Below are 20,115 nucleotides of genomic sequence, written 5' to 3'. Positions count from 1 at the left end.
TTCCATCATAAAGAATGAAATAATGTCACTTGCAGGAAAACAGAACTGGTGATCGTATTAAGTGAAATAAACTAGACTAAGAAAGAAAAATATTCCACGTTTTCCCTAATATGCAAAATCTAAAAAAAATGACATGGGAGTAGAAGGGAGATCTATATTTAATAAGAGAAGGGAAGTATAATGGAAGGTAATAGAAGGAATGGATATGATCAAAATATGTACACATGTATGGAAATATCACACTGAAACAGTATTTTGTAAAATTTATAGACACTAATAAAATATATTTTTAAAAAGAGCCCTTGGAGGGGCTGGAGATTTAGCTCAGTGGCATAAGCGCCTGCCTTGCAAGCAGGCAGTCGTGAGCTTGATCCCAGGACCAATAAAAAAAGAAAAAGACAAAAAAAAAAAGAGCCTGTGGAAATTCAAGAATGATGATAGAAAGTCAACGAAATCTTTCAGAAAGCAGAATAAAGAAGTGTACGACAGAGCCAAAAAAAAATATACACACACACATATATGTAAGAAAGGATGTCCTGTCCCACCAAAACAAGGATCAAAATAAGTCCGATATCTAATTAATAGGAGAGCCAGTTTTTCACAGTTTGTAATAAAAATACAATAAATTCCTCCAAATTGAAGACCTTAAGTTTACAGAATAATGGGCCAAGAAAGTTCAAAGCACAATTAATGGAAGGGGCTAACCAAGACAAACCACTGTGATAGAATTTTGGGATACCTGGTATATAACCAAGTGAGAAGACACAACCAAAACATTCTCAGATTTTCAAAATCTTGGCACCCACAAAACTCCTGGGAATGTCCCCTGACAAACTAAGAGAAAAAACCAACAGCAATAAAAATATATGAGATCTAGGAAACAAAATGTAAAAAACACAGGAAAGAAATGAAGGCTTTCCTAGAGGGACAGCTAGAGTACAGCAGGTCCTAAGTAGACGGGGACGGACAGGAGCAGGGGAGTAACAGGCCACATGAGGGCATCTTCAGAAGAAAAACTTCAAGCATCCTGTCTGGTATGTGAAAAGGCTTTTATGGCTTGTAGCCAGGTTGCTGGAGAATGACGGCAACTAGTCAAGGTTTAGTTTTGTTTTGTTTTTTAAAGAAAAAACACGAGGGGCTGAGGCACAAGGATTACAAGCTTGAGTCCCACCTGGGCAACTTAAACAAAAAACTTAAGCAGAGTTGGTGATGTAACTCAGTGATAGAGAACCCGCCCAGCATGCATGAGGCCCTGGACTCAATCTGATACTACCAAACACAAAAAGCAGACAAACAAAAAATACGCAAATGAAAACACAAAGAAATTAATGAAAATACAGGTGATTACACATCTTAGCTCAAAACAAATATTTACATACAACAGCAAAAACATGGATACAACCAACTGTAGTAACTGTATACTATTCTGAAAGAAGGGGAATAGTCACCGCCTTAAAGGTCAGTTAAGACGTATCTAAAATTGGAAAATGAAGAAACAGAATTTAAAATTATAACATTAAAAATGTGACTCATTAAAATTTAAACTCTCTCTGGGGACTAAGTATCTCTGGGGACTACAAAGTCAAGTGGAGATAAAGCAGGCTTTTTAAGCATACTTTTAAAGTTATGAACATGTTGTACATCATGCATATCAACTTTAAGAAGTTCAGTAGTTTTATAATAACAGATTTCACACTTGTAAAAACCACCCCTATCATTCAGCTTCTGGCTGAAATGTGTCCAAATTCTTTTACATCACCCAGAAAAGCTTACACACTTCCCTCATGACCATGACCAAGGAAATGTCTGAGAGTCCAATAATCCTCCATTTTTCTCATCTTTCATATTTTCAAAATTAATTCAACAAATCTGAAAATATACTGGCCCTTTCTGTCTCCCAATTATCCTATTATGTTTACAAGGATCAAAGAAATACGTAACTTGTTGGGCACATCAAAACAGGATTCAAAAATAACTATTTTTCAGTAAGAATTATGCAATTTATTTTCCTAAACTTCCTCCCAACTACTTTTCAAATTAGAACAGAAAAAAAACATAAAATTACCCACTGGGCCAACTGTACTGGTATAGTGCCATCACAATAAAAATCACTCCTACCTCAATGGGAAAGACTGAAAATATTCATGTTACCTAATACCTGATTAAAACAAAAATACAGTGTCAGTCTAAATTACACCCAAACAGAGTAATTCCCCATTTGCTTTTTGGGTTTTAACAAACCAAAAGTAGGCAAGGTGAGTCAACACCTATACCTTGAAGGTGACAAGGAACATCATATTCAATCTCATCATGTCTTGAGGGACTTAAGAACAAAGTTCCATCCACCAGTGGGAACTGTTCAAAGACAGGAAGTGCCCGGTGGCACAGAGCACAGTTTACAACATTTCTGTGGCTGGCACTGAGAGCTGCAAGAATGAACTTCCGCAGATCCTCGCCCTGGCCCATGTGGGCATCATCTTCCATTCGCACATGGAAAGTGTTCAGCTTATGCCTGGGGATGTGAGTGAGGAGCTCAGAGAGGTCCAGCCGCCGCAGGAACTGTACAGGGGTGTCGAAGTGCCCCCCCCTGTGAACAGATAATCCAGCAGCACTGTAATCAAAGTGGGCATTTCTGAACACGTGGCCCCCGGTCATGGCCTTTTTGTGAGGCTCAAGATGGATGGCATTCTTTAAAAATTCCCCAAGGTATCTAGAGGAGCGGGGACCACTGAAGTGGGCAGGAGAGAGGATGGAGTAGCCAGTGGGTGGGGACTGGCCAGGGGAACCACAAGGGGAGCGGCCACCATAGGCGGGGGCGCTGACCGCCTTCTCCTGGGAATTCTGCCGGTCCATGGAATGCCGTCGGGGCAGGTCGTGATTCAGGCTTTTCTGGGGCTTGTTCAGGGGCCTGCATTTTTTGGTCTCCTCTGCAACCTCCCCAGGGGGCCTCCCTGTGTTCTTCTCCAACCCAGACTTCTTTTTTTTCTCATCCTGCATCCGCTTCACCTGGTACCAGTCTGTGTCCTTCTTTAAGTGGCCCTGCCCACAGCGGCAGGAGCAGAAGCGGAAGGCCAAGTCATAGCCCTTCTTGGTCCACATGTTCTGGCGGCACTGCTTCTCATTCCAGCTGCGGGCCCGGCCGATACAGTTGAACTGCGCCAGGATGCTGCTCTCCCACTCGTAGAAGCACTGCAGGTGCATCCAGGTGCTGCAGGGGCAGTGCTCGTTGTTGCACACCACCTTCTGGCAGTCGTCCTTCTCCAGGTCCACCGGCCTGCCAAAGCTGCAGATCAGAGGCGTGGCACAAGGTGCTTCTGGGAGGGGAACAGAGAGAGAGAGAGACAGACTGAGTGTGCAGAGAGTGTTACACATTCTCTCCAGAGGTATGCCCTCACTGCAATAAACACCACACAGAACTCAAAACATCTGCCATTTTCTTCTGATAGGATGCTGTCCCAGAGGCAGTTATTTGCTGGTCTCCATTATCTGCCAAAAAACAAACTTAGAAGCTTCAAAATGTAAAAATTTTTCACAGTACAACTGTGCATCAGTACCCACTACAGTGTGGCATAAGATATTCCTAAGATGTGGGTGTAATGATAGTGCCAAGATTTCTTTAAAAATGAATCAATCCAGGGAAATGAGAAACAGTATGAAGCTATGTAACCAAGCTGGTTCTGGCATCTCCAAATGGGCCCTCCTTTATCACAGGCTTTAACTGTCCTAAACACCACACGGAGACTACAAAACAGACCAGCCTCATCACCAATTCTCTTGTATCCAATGGTTTCATACCCAATGATACGGCTGTCTGGTCTTATCACTGGTCTACACAGAATTCCACTGCCAAGTTGTAAAGGGGAAAAATCAGTTTGCTGAAACTTCTCAGATAAAAAGTGAAAAGATATTTCTATATTGCTGTAAGTATGTCCTACCCTACACACAAGGTCCAAACAGCCAGGTAGGTTAAAAAAAAAACCGAAAACATGAAAACATGATAGCACAAAGAAGACTCCATTTCTTAAGAAGCAAACATCATATACGGAGACTGAACTTCATAGTACTCCAGTAACTTCTCAATGACAACTGACTCAATGACAATGACAACCTGAGCTGATAACTTGTTTTTTAAAATTTCCAAAAGATATGTGAGGGAAACAGTACAGAAGCAGTCACAGCAATCCCAGGCAGAGTGGTACACACCCGTAATCCCTACATAAGGAAAGCTGAGGCAAAAAAATGGCAAGTTTAAGTCCCACTAGGGTAACTATCAAGACTTTGTCTCAAAATTTTAAAAGGACTGGGAATGTAGCTCAGGGAGACAGTCCTGCATATGTACCTCAATGCAGATGTCTTGGGTTCACATCCAGAACTGAAAAAATAAAATCGATAGTAATCAGGGGAAGAAGGGATAAACAGGAAGCAAACAGAGGATTTTTAGGGCCGTGAAGCTATTCTGTATGACACTATAATGGCAGAGACCTATCATTACACATTTGTCAAAACCCACAGAATGTACTCCACCAAGAATGAACCCTAAATTAATCATGTGAGTGAGTGACAATGTATGTCAGTGTAGGTTCACTGATTGTAACACACGGACCATTCTTCAGACAAGACTGATGGTGGGAGAGGTATACCTGTTATGTATGGAAACTTATTTCAATCTTGCTGTAAGAATCTAAAACTGCTTTAAAATTAAAATATATTTTTAAAATTAAGGGGGTAGAGAAAGCAGGCGTAAATCCCAGTTCTATAAAATACCAGCTGAGTAAAAGTACATTGGTAACACTTTAATTTTCAGCTTCTCAATTACAAATGGGTGCAACTGTAGGCACTACCTTAAATAAAAAATGCTTATAGAGAGTTTAGAATACTACCTGGCAGGTAATTTTTGCTAATGCTATTGTCGCCATTGTTCTTGTCATCAGCTGATTCTTTATAGCCCAACTTGGAACATTTTTATTTGTAAGAGAAACTATGCAATAAAGTGGACAGAAATTGAAAGCAGAAATGGCAAAACTGACCAAATATGGGTTCCAAACGGGAAACTGAGAGTCTGACAGTGCTAGAACAGAGCAGAGAAGGTTTCAGGCATGCCAAAGGAGACCAGAGTTCACAGCAGCTGCCAATACTGAGGCAGAAAGGCTGGGGCCTGGTGATGAGAAGGGCAGGCACCATTCAGAGCAAAGCAACCCACAGGCTTCCTTGATTCATCTCTTTTGTAGTTCTGCAACTTTCAATACAAAGTTGTCACTTCTCTTAAACCCCCACTGAATTTCTGTGCTATTCTGCCAGTTTCTCTGTAGTCTCCTACCTTCCCAAAATAAGTACTTTCCAGGAGCAGTGCTCACTATCTCTCTTCTAAGCTCTAGGCAGAAGCTAAAACTACCACACTTTGACAAGTACACTATATATTGACATTTGGATGCTTCTTTGTGCAGGGGCACTGCTCAGTGTTACTACAGGAAGTTAGCCTCACTAACTTTCCCTGAGTACTTGCTATGTATAACACCCAGCTACTCTTCCTTCCATAGAGAACCCCAAAATCTGTAACTTTTTCAAAATGCTCCAATATAGGGCAATACTACTCCCATCTGGGAGCCACTGAGCTTGATGACAAAGATCGCAGGTGCTAGGCACAGGGTATTAGACAATATCTGTGTAAAGGCTCAGGGTTCTGTTTTAGAACACAATCCTGGAGGCAGACAAACTAGAAAGAGAGGGCTCAGGAAGGAAGGAGAGTGCCTGAGCTCAGGCAGCACTGTCAGGCACCTCTCTGCACATGAGACTATGAAGGACAGAAAGGGGAGGGGAGGATCTGGACAGCAGATGCTATTTGGCTGCCCTGTTTTGGAACTGCTGAACTGAAAGAGCCTGTATACCACTGAAGTGGAGAAAGACATGAACATGTCTGGAACCCAGGAGAGTTCAAGCTGAGAATACAGATGGGAATCACAGCCAGCAATAAAGGTTAAATCCCTGGGACTCATGAGATGTCCAACACGAATGTGAGGAATGGGCAGAAACGAGACCAGGAACATAATCCAGGGACGCTTCAAGGCCTGACACTAAGGCTAGAGGAGAAAAGTCTTCCACAGAGAATGGTAGGGTAGAAACTGAAAATTCACTGGAAGTCCAGTCAAAAGGGAATTATGTCAAGGCAGTCAGGATGGAAGTTTACACAATGTCTCAAAATGCCAAGCAAGATCAGTGTTTCTCAATCTCTGTATTACTGACAAGTTGGGCTGGATAATTCCTTGAGGAGCCATTGTGTGTACTTTAAAGATGTTTAATGACGGGCTGGAGGTTTAGCTCAGCGGCATAAACGCCTGTCTTGCAAGCAAGCAGTCGTGAGTTCAATCCCCGGTACCGATAAAAAGGAAAAAGACAAAAAAAAAAAAATATATATAAAAAAAGTTGTTTAATGACATTTCTACCCTCCACCACAGCTGCCAGTAGCACTGCTCCCTCAACTGTAACATCTGAAATGTTTCCAGACATTGCCAACTATCCCTTGAGTGGTAAAATCACCCATCACTGAGAACTGCTGGCTAAGATAAGCCCAAAAAGTCCTTACCAGAATGAGCAGTGACCCAGGTACCGCCCATCTCAATGAGGGCAGTGACAGCTGGCACACTGGAGGACAGGTCAGGGGGATAGTATGGACCCAAAATCAAGTTAAAAAGAGAAAACAAAGTATAGATGGGGATAGAGGACAGCAAAGACTGAGGGCTCAGTATATTCAACAGCTGGGCAATGAATTTCAAAAGTCTAGACAGCTTGAGGATAAAGGACAGGGAACAATGCTATTCTTCTACTTAAAAACCTCCACAATTTCATCATTGTCCATTGAATAACCAATACAGTAGCCCACAAAATGCATCAGCACAGGTGTAGGACCTTGTAAATATTAAGTATAACTACTATGCATTACAACTGTCTCCTTCCAAGGTTTCAGCAAAATAGATCTAAACCAACTTGTGTACCTCTATGTATCTGATCACTGTGGCTTTCCCATGTACTTCCACAAGGTCACAATCCTCAATTCATTCACCTAAATTTTTTCCTCAGAACAGAATTTACAGTATTAATTTTGCAACCAAACTGTCTCTGTTACCAGTACTGGCACCATTTATGAGCTGTGTGCTCTCGGGTAAGTTACTTCTTTTCATGTCAGTTTCCTTCTTATAAAACACAGGTGACAAAATTTTACATGGTTAAAGGAATGGGGAAAAAAACCAAATACACATAGTGCATAGAACAAAACCTGGCACCAGCAAGCCTCTGCACCTTCCACTGACTGCTGAGAGGTTCACCTGTACATCAGGACTCTCTTCCCCCGGCAACCTGGGTCCTCAGCAATGATGACGTGAATCTGAGGTCTCTCATCATGGTCTCTGCCAGGTGACACCTTAGGAAAAGATGCCTCTTACTTATCTTTGTGCTGCTGGCACTATCAAGCCCAGGTCTTTTACACATCAGGCAGTGTAATCCTAACACAAATCTGTGTGCACTGAAGTACACTGAATAGAAGTGAAGAGTAGACTGAAACTGAGCAAATTAATTGCAGTCACCAGGGCTGACTTTTGATGTCACTTAGAATGTTAATCAATTAAACAGTTCACTTACTTTTATTGTCAATCCTTTAGAGAAATAGCCTTGAAGGGAATATCTCTGAAATGTAATGACAATAACCAAAATATATTAACCCCAGACTAACAAAATCAAATTAAAGGATGGCCTAATCATACCTTTACATTTACTATATTCAAAAAGTGAATCCTAAAACTCACTTGACATTTCTTTTAAAAATATAGGTAGACTAAGGAGGAAAAATCCTATTTATATCTTTTTAAAAATCAAATGTGTCATTTAATTAATATTGAGCATTTCCTACATGTCAGATCTTGCAGGCTGGAAAGATCTGGCAAATTATGCTAAGAGCTCTAACAGAAGTACCTGCCTGGAACACAGAAGAGGTCCAATAGTGAAGCCCACATCCCCTGTCCCACTGACACCGTCTGTAATTATCATGGCCATCTCACCCGCTCACTTCCCTCCAAACCTTTAAACTGAACTGTCCCACTGTGGTTTGGACACAGCTGGGTACCCTCTGAAAGTCCTTCTGTTGGAGGCGTGGATCCCAGAGTGACCATGGAAGACGGTATGGAAGCTTGAAGAGGTGGGATCTTTCCAAGGGGAAGGACTTGGAAAAGGAATACAGTACTAGTCACAAAAGCTTCAGGCAGGCCCGAGTTGCTCTACTGCTTTTTCCTCAATCCTTCACATGAATGGTCATGAAAGAAACGTCTCTAAAATGTAACAGCAATAACCTGGCTGACAATGTGGCTACTTGCTCCCAACATGTTTCTTCCAGTCGTCATCTCCACTGTGCTGCAGCTAAGTGGGCTCTCTCAGAACTGAACTGACCTGACTTGAGCCTTGTGTTCCTGAACCTCCAAACTATGAGTTAAATAAATGTCTTTTCTCCGTAAGTTGCCTGCCTCGGGTATTTCAGGATAATGATGACAAGCTAGCTAATTCAGGCCCCCACACCAACTTGCCAGGCCTGCTTGTTTACACATCAGCCACTTTGATGTGGCCTTGTGGCTGATGTGAAGTCAAGAGCTTGTGTAATAGAGTCATACATCTACCAGATACCTCACTCTGTAACAGCTCCAGCCTAAGGGTGGGTCTACAGGGGAGGCAGGTAATTCAGGAATAGGATGATTAGGAACAGTAAGACTACGAGCCTTGGGAACAGCCTGGGACTCCTGACAGTGCTCTCACCTCTCATCTCCCCCTGACCCTGTCCACTCTAACAAGGCAATAGGAAATAGAGACTGAGGATGGATGGATGTGCCATTTCCACTGGTGACTTGCTGTTTCATACTGAGCAGTTTCCTTATCTATAAAGTGAATATAAAAATGCTTGACCTAGGTCTGGCACTTAGTTCAGTGGTACAGCACTTGCCTAACATGCACATAGCCCTGTGGTCAATCTTTAGTACTGTTACAAAAACAAAAAAATAAAACAAAGAACACTTCACCTACTCTGCTCAAATGTATGTGGTATACGAAAGCATATTCCACATAAGCAAAAAACTTCCATAAATCTACTGTTCTATACTCACTCTATTGTAACTTTATACCTGGGTATAACTGCGCCAATGTATTTCATAGTATTTCTAATATTTTGGACATACCACACAAAAGGTGCAGGTGTGAACTTGAAGGTGAATGAATCAGGAGGATATTCTGACATCATATAAGGCTTTCTAGGCAAAGCATAAGGTAAGAACTTGCCTTAATCATCCTTGTAAACTGGTGACTGTGAAATTGTAGTAGGTGTTTACTAAATGCTCTGTTGAAGGTGAGAATGACCCAATCAGATGTAGTACTCTAGAGTGACTCAACTGCTAAAGGATAAAGATGGAGAAAAGGGGTGAGCCCTGGAACATGGAACATAGCTGTCAGGCCTGGCAAAAAATCAGTCTTTGACATTCAGAGCAGGCCATCTGTCACCCTCACTTCCTCAAACTTACTCAGCTGTGCTTCCTGTCTTCTGCACCCAGGTAACAAAAGTGAACTTTAGGGTTTCTGAATGACTATTTACTACACTGCTGATGTTTCCCGTGTAGCAACTGCTCTTACACAGATTTTGAAGTATAGTAGCCCCCTTAATTTAGCTTAAAGTTCCTGACAAAGCACTGCAGTTTCTAGCTTCAGATTATAGGGCATGAAGCTACAGACTCTGGAGCCAGCCTGCCAGAATGTAGCTCTCAGCTCTGCAACATTTTAGTCTTTGGGCCTTCAGCAAGACCTTTAATCTCCCTGTGCCTCTGCTGTCTTACCTGTACAATGGTGAAAGTAACAGTGCCCGCCTCAAGGAAGTGCCTCAAGGAAGTGTCATGAGGAAAAAAGGAGCGATTAAGGTAGTTCAAACAGAGAATGCACTTGAGCACTAAACTATATGCAATTATTACCAAAAGCCACATCACCTTACAACACCTGAATCCATTCAAAGCAAGACTCACTGACGAGGCGACCCACTTCCTTCTCCAGGAGTACAGCACTTCAGACAGTGCATGGTAACCCCTTTTCATCCTCTTCCTTACACCACATACAGCCACAATCCTCCTCTCACTTGGGCCTCTGCTCCTCTCAAATCCCTCCCATATGCCCAAGGCCCAGACACACTTGCCTCTGGGCTGAGAAAGCAGCCTATTACATCTCCCTTTCCACAGCCATCAAAGGCCTATCTCTCTCATACATTCTTCCAACTTATTCTTTCTCAATCATGACTTCTCAAGTGTATTTTAAACTTATAAAGGGCAAGCAATAGAACTTTTCCCACAACAACAAAAAAGCAATATAGTATGTAACATACAATTTACTTACTAGTTTTAAAGTACAAAAAAAAAATAACTTTCACATTTTTCTTCTGCTACCTTGTGAAAAGGGTTTCCTCAGTGACAAGAAGTAAATAGAGCTTGCTGTATGTCTTTCCCAGCCTAAGCTGTCTTTTTCAAGCCTGGATAGCAGGAATTTTATTCATGAGATGTAGTCCTGAAGAACTGACAGAATTTGACTAATCATCCCATGGTCTGAGGGTGGAGTTCAAGGAAAGTATGCTCAGAACACATAAATATGCAGATATTATGTTGTATTTGTGGGTTATGTTGTATTTGTACTTGTATTTGTGTTTTTTAACTGCACTGACATTATTTGTAGTACTTCTCAGTTTTATCTCATAAATTAACAATGTGGCATGTCATAATATCTTTCATCTCATCTAATTTCTGTTCTAAACTTGTTGATTTGAGGACATTTTTCAGCACTAGTATTAGCTCACTTGAACAGCATTTTAAAAGCTATAGTAACCATTTTCAGTTATGTCAAAAAATAACATAAATGCCAAAATCCTTGAAGATTCTTTTTCCAACAAGAGCTCATACAATACTACCATGGGTTAGTAGGTATTTCTGTCTATAAGAAAACGTGTTCCATTCAACCCAATTTCTCTTATTTCCCTTGTAGGTATCTCCCAGAAAGAGTTAAAGGCATCCTATTATAGTGATATCTGCATACCCATGTTTATAGCAGCACAATTCATAACGGCTAAATTCTGGAAATGGCCTAAATGTCCACCAACAAATGAATGGATGAAGAAAACATGGTGTTTATATATAATACAGTACTATTCTGCCATAAAAGATACACTTGAATTGCTGTTGGAAAATGGATCACCCTAAGAATATAATGTTAAATGAAATAAATCAGATACACAGCTTAAATATCATATGGCTTCCTGTATATGAGAAACCCCAAATATAAGTAACTTACAGAGCAAATTAACAAATACACAAAGGAAACAGGGACATTTACAACAGATCATTTACAAATGTAAAGGGGATCTAGAGATGGAGGGAGAGAGAAAGGTGAAGGAAAGGAAAAATAAAAAGAATGATGATACATTATATAAATGTACTAATTATCCATGATAAACTATGTACTGCAAAAATGTACTAATAAAACAACTGAAAAAAAAAAAAGCAGAGCTACTAGGTAACCAAGTACTTTCGTAATTCAGTTGACCTACCAGTTTTCTATGAGATGTCTTAATGCATAATTTGGGGGAATATGTTCAGTGAATCTTTGTACATAATGTGAGGTTTTATTAGTATTATTTATGTCATTATAGTTACATTTGCATGTAATGGAATCACAGGCTACCATCTCTGGCTTGAAGATTTAGAGTTTGAAAGTACTAGATCACTGAAAACTACACAGCACCCCAGCATCTACACATTCTGCAGGCATTTGCTCTGAAAGGATGGTACATCTAGGAGTTGTAGGGAGAAAACTACAACAGTGCAAGCTAGGAACCAGATTTCATATATATGCACATGCATGCATGTATATTTCAAAGTATTTGAAATGCTCTCCTTTGTCAGCAAAAATATTTGAAATGGGCAAAATCAAAATTTCTTAATCATAGTTTATGTGCAATTCTCATTTACCACATATGTCACAACACAACATTCCCAAATGTTGTACCTACTTCTCTCTCAATGAACTCTAAAATGGTATCTGGAGGTCAAAAGTCATAGCAGGGCTAGAATTCCAGTAACTACAGCTAAAAGACGAAAGATAATACCACTTCCCTAGGCAGTACAACAGATAAAGCATATGTCTACATGATTAATGGGCAACCTGGGTCAGCCACAGCCTAGCCACCTGGCAGAGAATATAAGCCATTCAAAACTCACTGCCATTCTGTTTCTTTCAGTCAACTGAGAAACACCTATAAAGAAACATTTCATAGATAATATGATGTTCACACACTCCTCTGGATCAGAGCTCTTTGGGGGAAGTTTGGCTTGTAGTGTGTCATCTTAACGCATACCAGGGCTTGGAATTCCTATGGGGTGTCAATGGGAATGCCTCTACACGCAGCATGCAACCTCCAAGCAGCCAGGCCTCCACCTCAGCTACTTCACTAACTCATATACTATGACCCTGGGTGTGGGATTCCAGGACAAGACAAAATCTACTCCTCAGTTAAGTCAGGAGTGGCTGAAAGTTGGTTACTTACATCACATTGTTTCATGCTCTGGAAAGACTGCTTTCAAAGATGACAGCGAGCCTAATAAATTTGTTTTACTTACAAAAGAACATTGTCATGGGCATTTCTTAGTGTTATACAAATCCTTTTAAATGATTAAGCAACTGGTTTTTGTGCTGCTTTTGATTGGCATATCACTGCTCCTGTTTACCTCTTCCCTGTGCTAGAACCTGAAAACTAAATTTGCGACCTACTTCTTGTAGTCAGGACATGCATCATTTTTCTTAACAGTACTAACCCTAATATTGATATTCTCATTTATCATATATTACCTTCTCTTCTAAAAGGCAGTTTAAATTAATTTTGAAACAAGGAGGATATAAATAATAAAAACAGCAATCTGTTAACCATTTCTTAACTTTCAAATCAGTTCTGCCAAGTATGCATTAAAGTTTGGACTTAGTGGATGTCACAGTTACTGGCATTCACTTTCCAAAGTCAGTTAGAGAGGGATGCTGCTTGGCCTTAGTGTAAGTTGAAGGGATATCCTCTTCTTTGCAAGGATACATGATTCAGATGAGTAATACAGGAAATAGAAAAATACACAAATGAGTAGTTGGAAATAATAAATATGATAACACTATATAAATGTGATGACATCAGCATTTCTAGTTTACCCTTTTCTGCTTCTACAAGGAATGAAGAAACAATAGAGTACATGACAACACGAAGTTTCTTCAATCATCAGGATCATGAATGCAGTAAAACTCACTGGCAAATACTATGGATTTGAGGCCAGAATTTTTTTTAAAAAATCAGCATGTGCTGCTACATAGATTTATCAGTCTGACACATAAAATTATCTAATTATAATAAAGAAGTTGAGAGGCTGAAAGAGTACTTCAGTGATAGAACACATACTTAAGGCCATAAAGTTTGATCCCCAGCACCAAGCAAAACAATGTCAAACACAGGATAATCTGGGTACTTGACTATAGGTCACTAAAAATAAAGACCAGTGCAGAAAGTATAATATATGTATTTCTAATATGCTTTAAAACTCCAATTATAAAGATAAACCATACAGGAAATATCTCAAAGCAGTCTGCATAATTCAGTTTTCTTAGCAGGCTTGTTATAAATGTGTAAGGAAAGAACTTTCAAAATTTAGAGGATAGTAGTAAACATCTGGACAAATGTACAGCTTAAGCTATCATTTAATAAGGATCCTGTTCTAGAACACAAACACTAACTGCACAGTATAGTCTGTTTTAATGTAAGGTAGGAACTGAAAATCAGATTCCCTTTTCTCCCAAGATTTGATTTGTTGTTATTACTAACATTAGTGACTTTCTAAACTAATTCTTTTAAAAAGTCTATGTGTTTTGTGCTGGGCAGTTAGTGAGGTTCTGCTCAGTTACCTCAGTGGTGAGCTAATATCTGGAGAAAGACCTCCTTAAATGACTTGATTGAATAAGATCCAACACTGCAGAAAGCTATTTATGTATTTTGAGGCATATCTTTTGAGAGGCTGGGGCAGCTTACGACTGTTTTAACCTTTATCTTCTTACTTGCATATACAATTCAAGGCCAGCTAACAACTAAGGCTTCCTAGGGTCTTCCTCAGACATGCTCACTGCTCTTTCCTTAGCAACAAGAAAGTATCAAAAATTACACGGCCTCTGAAAACATTTCATTCCCAAGATTTCTTCTTTTAAGTTTCTTGGACTACTTTTTGATTGCCCTAATTACTATTACTGCCTACAAGTAGCTGCAATGCCAAACAACTGTTGCTAATTGTTTTCAAAGACACCCTAGGAACTGGGCTTTCCACCAGTGGATGGTATCTGATTCAGGTCAATCAGACAGGTCCTACAAATGAGGTTTTATCAAGGAGCTTCTCGACAACAGTGATGGTTCTCTGGCCCTAATATTGTGGGAGAAACTTAAGATTATTCTTCACTCTCCCTAACTATAAGGCTGCTGCTAATTTTGACAGCTACTTTGGAAGTAGGAAGAGGGAGTAGAAATAACACATGTCAAAACACTACAACATTTGCTTTTCTTGCTGTGATTCAGCTATTTCTTTTGATAAACTCTCTTGGAAGTACCACACAAGATTTTGGTTAACTTCCAGACTTTAGAAAAGTTGATTTTGGGGGCTGGGGATTTAGCTCAGCGGCATAAGCGCCTTCCTTGCAAGCAGGCAGTCATGAGTTCGATCCCTGGTACCGATAAAAACGAAAAAAAAGACAAAAAAAAAAAGAATAAAAAAAATAAAAGAAAAGTTGATTTTGATAATTTCTACCAGTGTTCTCACTGTTTTATGAAAGGGCAGATTTCTATAGGTCCTTATTCTATAATTCTGGAAATCCTTCTTAATATAAAGTTGTATATATGCACAAGTGTATGCGTATTTTGCTACAGAAAAATGATAGGATGAACAATAAAAGATTTTCAAGCAAGACAATACCTTGCTTAAATTCTTAGTGAAAAACAGAATTCTTAGAAAACTAAATTGAAACAAAAAAAAAGGAAAATTTCTAACTTTTTAAATAGATAATTGTCATGAAGTTACTGTGATTCAAATTCTGTTTAAATTTATACAAGTTACAGTGCTTACAATAAACTGGAAACAGTACCCTGTGCATCTAAACTTCGAAAAACTAATCGTGACAATTTAAATGCAGAAGAGGGAGAGTTACAAAGCAAAATGTTTAATACCATCTTCTGCATATTGAAAACCTGATGATGACAATGTCACACAGATATCCACAAACCTTAGGAACTCAGTTGAAAGCCCCATACTCTGCGGTTATTTGTATTCAAGGAGCTCCACAATTAGGCCCCAGGCTGCCTTTTCCACTTAACCACCCATCAACATATACTACAAAACTGCTACTTCATCCCTAACCCCTTTTTGTGGTTTCAATGCAAAAAATCAAATGAGAAGGGAAAGAATCGGACACCAGCTAACTACAGCCCACAAGTAACCCAATTCACCTCAAATTCACTGGGTGTTTAAAATCATTTTTGCATTTACTGACATTTTTAAGTGAAAACTAAAAAGGACTTCACATACAGCTTCTCAAATATGTTGGTTTCTGTTGCATCTCTTTTTTATTCTCACTCTGGTTTCAACACACTGGTATCAGTAAAAAAGCCACATCAAAAATCACATAATACAGAGAATTTGTATTTTTACTAACAGAAGCTATGTAGGCCTAAAAGGACATGGACCCAAATATGTGTGCATTAGGCTATCGGGATGAAAATAACAATTTTACACTTTTTCCTAAATGTTTCTTGAACATACTAAAGTTCAAAAAAATAGAAACAGGACAATCTCTTAGCTGAGATTCTATAAACACTTTCTTAACACACAAGCTCCTTTAGTGATACTCCCAAGGTCTTTCAGCAGTAAATGCCCTTCCCTCTTTGATTGCCATCTGTAAAACACACAGATCAATAAAGACAACAGAGTTAAGTTATGCATGTGGCTCAGGGGAGGAGCACTGGCATAGCAAGCTCAAGGCACTGGGTTTGATCCCCTGGCACCACAAAAAAATAAAGAACACAGATGCAATGAGTCATAACTCTACAAAGCCAGACCATATCACATAGTTGTATAATGAAGAATTTCTTATTCAAAATGTTTAACACTCAGATTCACTTAAAAACTAGGTAGCAGGTAAAGAAATACTTAAACCCAGTTGTAACAGAAAGGTTTCCTGGCCCTAATCTTTGCACTCCATAAAAATGAAGAGACAATGAAGTAAGTCTACTCTGGTTAATAGAACTGCTAAACTCAAAAGACAGAAAAAGAAGTTAGGAGCAAAGACTCACTTGCTCATCAGTGCAAATAAAGCAATTTTCCTTGTTAAGAATGTCAAGTAACAAACACCATTTTCTCAGTATAGAGACCATGAAATTAGAAAAAGTACAAACACTGAAAATCAGAAATTCAGCCTGCCTGGCCTGCATCCTGTTTGCGTCAAAGGACTAGGTTAACACACCAACTCTCAAGATGATTTTAAGACTTCTGTATGTCATAAACCTTGGCTTAATTTATTTTCCAACTCTATCTGAACCCCAAAGTAATCTAAATCCTTATATTTATTTGTTTCCTATATGCCTTTCCTGCTCTGCTGAAACCTCTGAAATAGTACAACTGTCTGCTCCTCTGTTTTCCCTTCAAAATAACCCGGTAAAATGCTTCATAGCCATCACCCTAACAGTTATTCTGCTGGGATCTGGGGAAAAAAAGACAAGCCCTTTGCCTGGGACCACTACACACCCAGTTTCTAAGATGCTATACCAGCAACCAATCAGCCAGTTAAGGAATCTGTTACAACAAGGAAAGACTTGTCAAAGGGGAAAGCATATTTAAAATTTACATATACTTCAACAAAAATGAAAGCAACCCAAGAATCAGTCATGACTATATCCTGGCCTAGTAGCTTACCACACATACAAACCCAAAGCAGCTTGCTATCAGACGCAACTTGTTTTTAAGAAAGTAGTCTACAGGAAAACTATGGAAACTTGGAAGTTAAAAACCTCTGTGATACTTTAAACTAGTGATAATCATTCATTCATTTTCCAATTACTACCTATTGTGAAACAGATTGTGTACTCTTGACAGTTCTCAAAGACTCAAAAGTAGAGGAAAAAAACCAAAGTACCATTCGTAAAGAGTTATAAGAAAATCTAGCAATTTCTTTATGTCATGAAATAATTTATCATAGTAAATATATGAATTTATATAAATATATTCTAAATAGTATTTTAAATTCATTAAGAGAAAGAACAGTTAAATTCTTTAAAAATTCTTCCAAGTTATCTGTAGATCACATACATGATGGAACATTAAAAAATAAGTTATTAGGAAAATGATTTATTCCAAAAGTTACAAATTTCAAATCTAATCTCTCAAAAATGAAGTTTAAAAATATTGTTATCAACACAACATCAAGAAATAAGGCAATTCTACATATACATATTTATATATGTGTGTCAAGAATCTCAGGCCCACAGAAAACGATTTGATAAAATCCAGTCATTTGATAGATTCACACAAGTACATTTTCATTTGATCTTAGCCAAAAGCCCGTCACAAGATAAAAATGTAACATTTTCAAAGTGGAACAAAAGGAAATAAATGAAAACCCTATGCACATTTCAAAATGTTCACATCAACACTTAAACTCCTACCACCTACAATTGCAGAGGCAAGGAAAGAATAGAAAGCAGAAATGCTTAAAGTGAATCAAGATACAAACTATGCAAGGCATAATTACAAATCTAAGCACACAGAGAAAATCATGTAGGCCCAAAGCAACAGGTTACAAAGTAGGCTCTACTATTGAAACAAATCCAAGAAAGGATAGGGATAGCATGATTCATGGGTCATGACAGAGCCCCAACATTAAATCAATGCAATGAAACAACCCTCTGCAAGACCTAGCAGCCAACAGTGGTTCCCCCCCCCCCCCCCGCACTGTGAGGTCAAGAAGGTCTCCTGAACTCTGGAAGGATTCATACAAGGAACTGGTTTTTCCCTGAGACCAGCAGGTAAACGAGCACTAAGATTTGCTAAGGCTATCCATAAAACAAAAGAACAGATCCAAACTTGCAAAGAAACAAGAGGAACCTCCTAAGAAGCAAATTACAGATTCTGGAAGATTAGCAACCACTGCAAACTCCCCTTGGGTCTGCTTCGGTTCTTCCAACAAATTAGAATATGCATTCATCAGGGCTGGGGATTTAGCTCAGCAGCATAAACACCTGCCTTGCAAGCAGGCAGTCGTGAGTTTGATCCCCGGTACCGATAAAAAAGTTAAAAAAAAATACTAAAAAAATAATATGCAAAAAGTGGCCACACTGCACTACAAACAGAACCATTTAGAAAACACTAAAAATCCCAAATCATGACATAACTATGTGCTGTTTTAAACAGCTCTTATGATTTGCAAAGGGTTCAGCATCATAGTATCATGTTGTCTTCACTTTCTCCCGATAAAATTTAGACTTGGAAAGGTTCAGTAGCCTTACAAAATGGCAGAGCCAGTTCTACAGCTCTGACTTGTGTCTCCCACATCCCACACTCTGTACAACAAACAATGAATCTGGGGATCTTTTCCAAATCCAGACATCTGAGAAGGCATAAGGGCTGTCTTGGTATGGTACACACACAATGTGTGAATAAACTCTTGGTTCAGTTGAGTGCTGGTGTTCTCATTCTATTAACATACATGTGTAATTTCAAGTACCAGAATAAGAAAAACGAGGACTTTTTCTGATTCAGAATTTAAGTTTGTTATCACAAGCAAGAGAAGAGCAATTTAGTCCTAAGAGGCCTCGTTAGCAGATCAGTCTTAAGAGGTGGTAACAAGTATATAATGGGCCTTTATCTGCAAGTTTTAAAAGTCCTATGCACCTGGTATTAAAACTGCAGGGGATCTCAGAAATATGAAAGCAGAGACAGGCAGTGAGCACTAGACAACAGTGGTCTGGATGAGGTCAGAGAAAGCAGTAGGAATTACTGCTTTGTTCCAGTTTTCTGGAACAAAGCCTCCCAAACTAAAAACAAAAGGTAAACAGAACCTTATGAATGTAACAGCATTACTGTGCACTGATACTCAAATAAACCCAAGTCTCTGATCTTATACCATGCCCAAACCACTCTGCCTATAGTTAATCTCACAATTTTCCTCATTCTCGCCTGTCTTTACTGACGTTCTGTCTTTAGATATTATGTGACCACATGAAATACTCTAACGAGCAAGGACCACCTCAAACAAGACTGAAAGACAACATGGAGAAAGCACCTGCCAGAAAGTATCCTGAATATACAAATATTTTTGCAAATCAACAAGAATACAAACACCTTACCAGTAAAATGAATGAAAATTACAAACACACAAAAAATACAACATAAAAAAATTGTACACATAGAAAAAAACTCAGTGACAATCTTACAAATGTAAATAAAAATAACTGTGATTTATTTTCTATCTGAATAGCAAAGATAAAAATGGCAATCAAAACTCAAGTCAGGGAATATGAAAAACTGAGCACTCCATGGGTTTGGGGTATACCTTTTGAGAACCCTTTCCCAGCATGCATGAGGTCCTGGGTTCCAACCCCAGGACAAAGAAAAAAAAATTTCAGTACTCTCTGCATTGCCAGTGTTAATATAAACAGGCAAACCCTCAGGAGAAAAGTCTGACCATATGAATCAAAGCAATGATCCTCCTCCTAAGACTTTCACCCTCAAAATGATGTAGGAACTTTAGTTCATTAGAAACAAGGAAGTACCAGTTTAATCATTCACAGTTTCTGAAATGCCAAGGCCAAGAAATTCTGTTGTAAGAAGAAGAAATCTGATTAACATGTACATACAATATGTTATGAAAGTAACCCCTTGGTCAAGTGCTTTCTCATTTTGCAAATTTAATTTGTTTAAAAATCCAAACAGGAGGCTGAGTGTGGTTTCACATGTCTGTAATCCCAGCATTCAGGTGGCTGAGGCAGGAGGATTC

At 39.1% G+C, this 20,115-nt stretch overlaps 1 protein-coding gene across 2 annotated transcripts in view; it reads right to left on the bottom strand.

Moving 5' to 3' along the window:
- Heca (hdc homolog, cell cycle regulator) overlaps positions 1 to 20,115 on the bottom strand; it is a 42,619-nt gene that overhangs the window by 10,344 nt on the left and 12,160 nt on the right. For both annotated transcript variants that reach the window (XM_063233382.1, XM_063233381.1), the window contains exon 2: positions 2,274 to 3,314. In XM_063233382.1, the coding sequence (XP_063089452.1) occupies positions 2,274 to 3,314 (1,041 nt within the window). The remainder of the gene's footprint in view (positions 1 to 2,273; positions 3,315 to 20,115) is intronic.

This window comes from Cavia porcellus, unplaced genomic scaffold (genome assembly GCF_034190915.1).
Source record: "Cavia porcellus strain 051 isolate PalLab524CR breed Dunkin Hartley unplaced genomic scaffold, mCavPor4.1 scaffold_22, whole genome shotgun sequence".
Taxonomy (NCBI): domain Eukaryota; kingdom Metazoa; phylum Chordata; class Mammalia; order Rodentia; family Caviidae; genus Cavia; species Cavia porcellus.
Note: the sequence above shows the minus strand (reverse complement) of the source record. Positions and strands in the feature narration are given on the sequence as shown.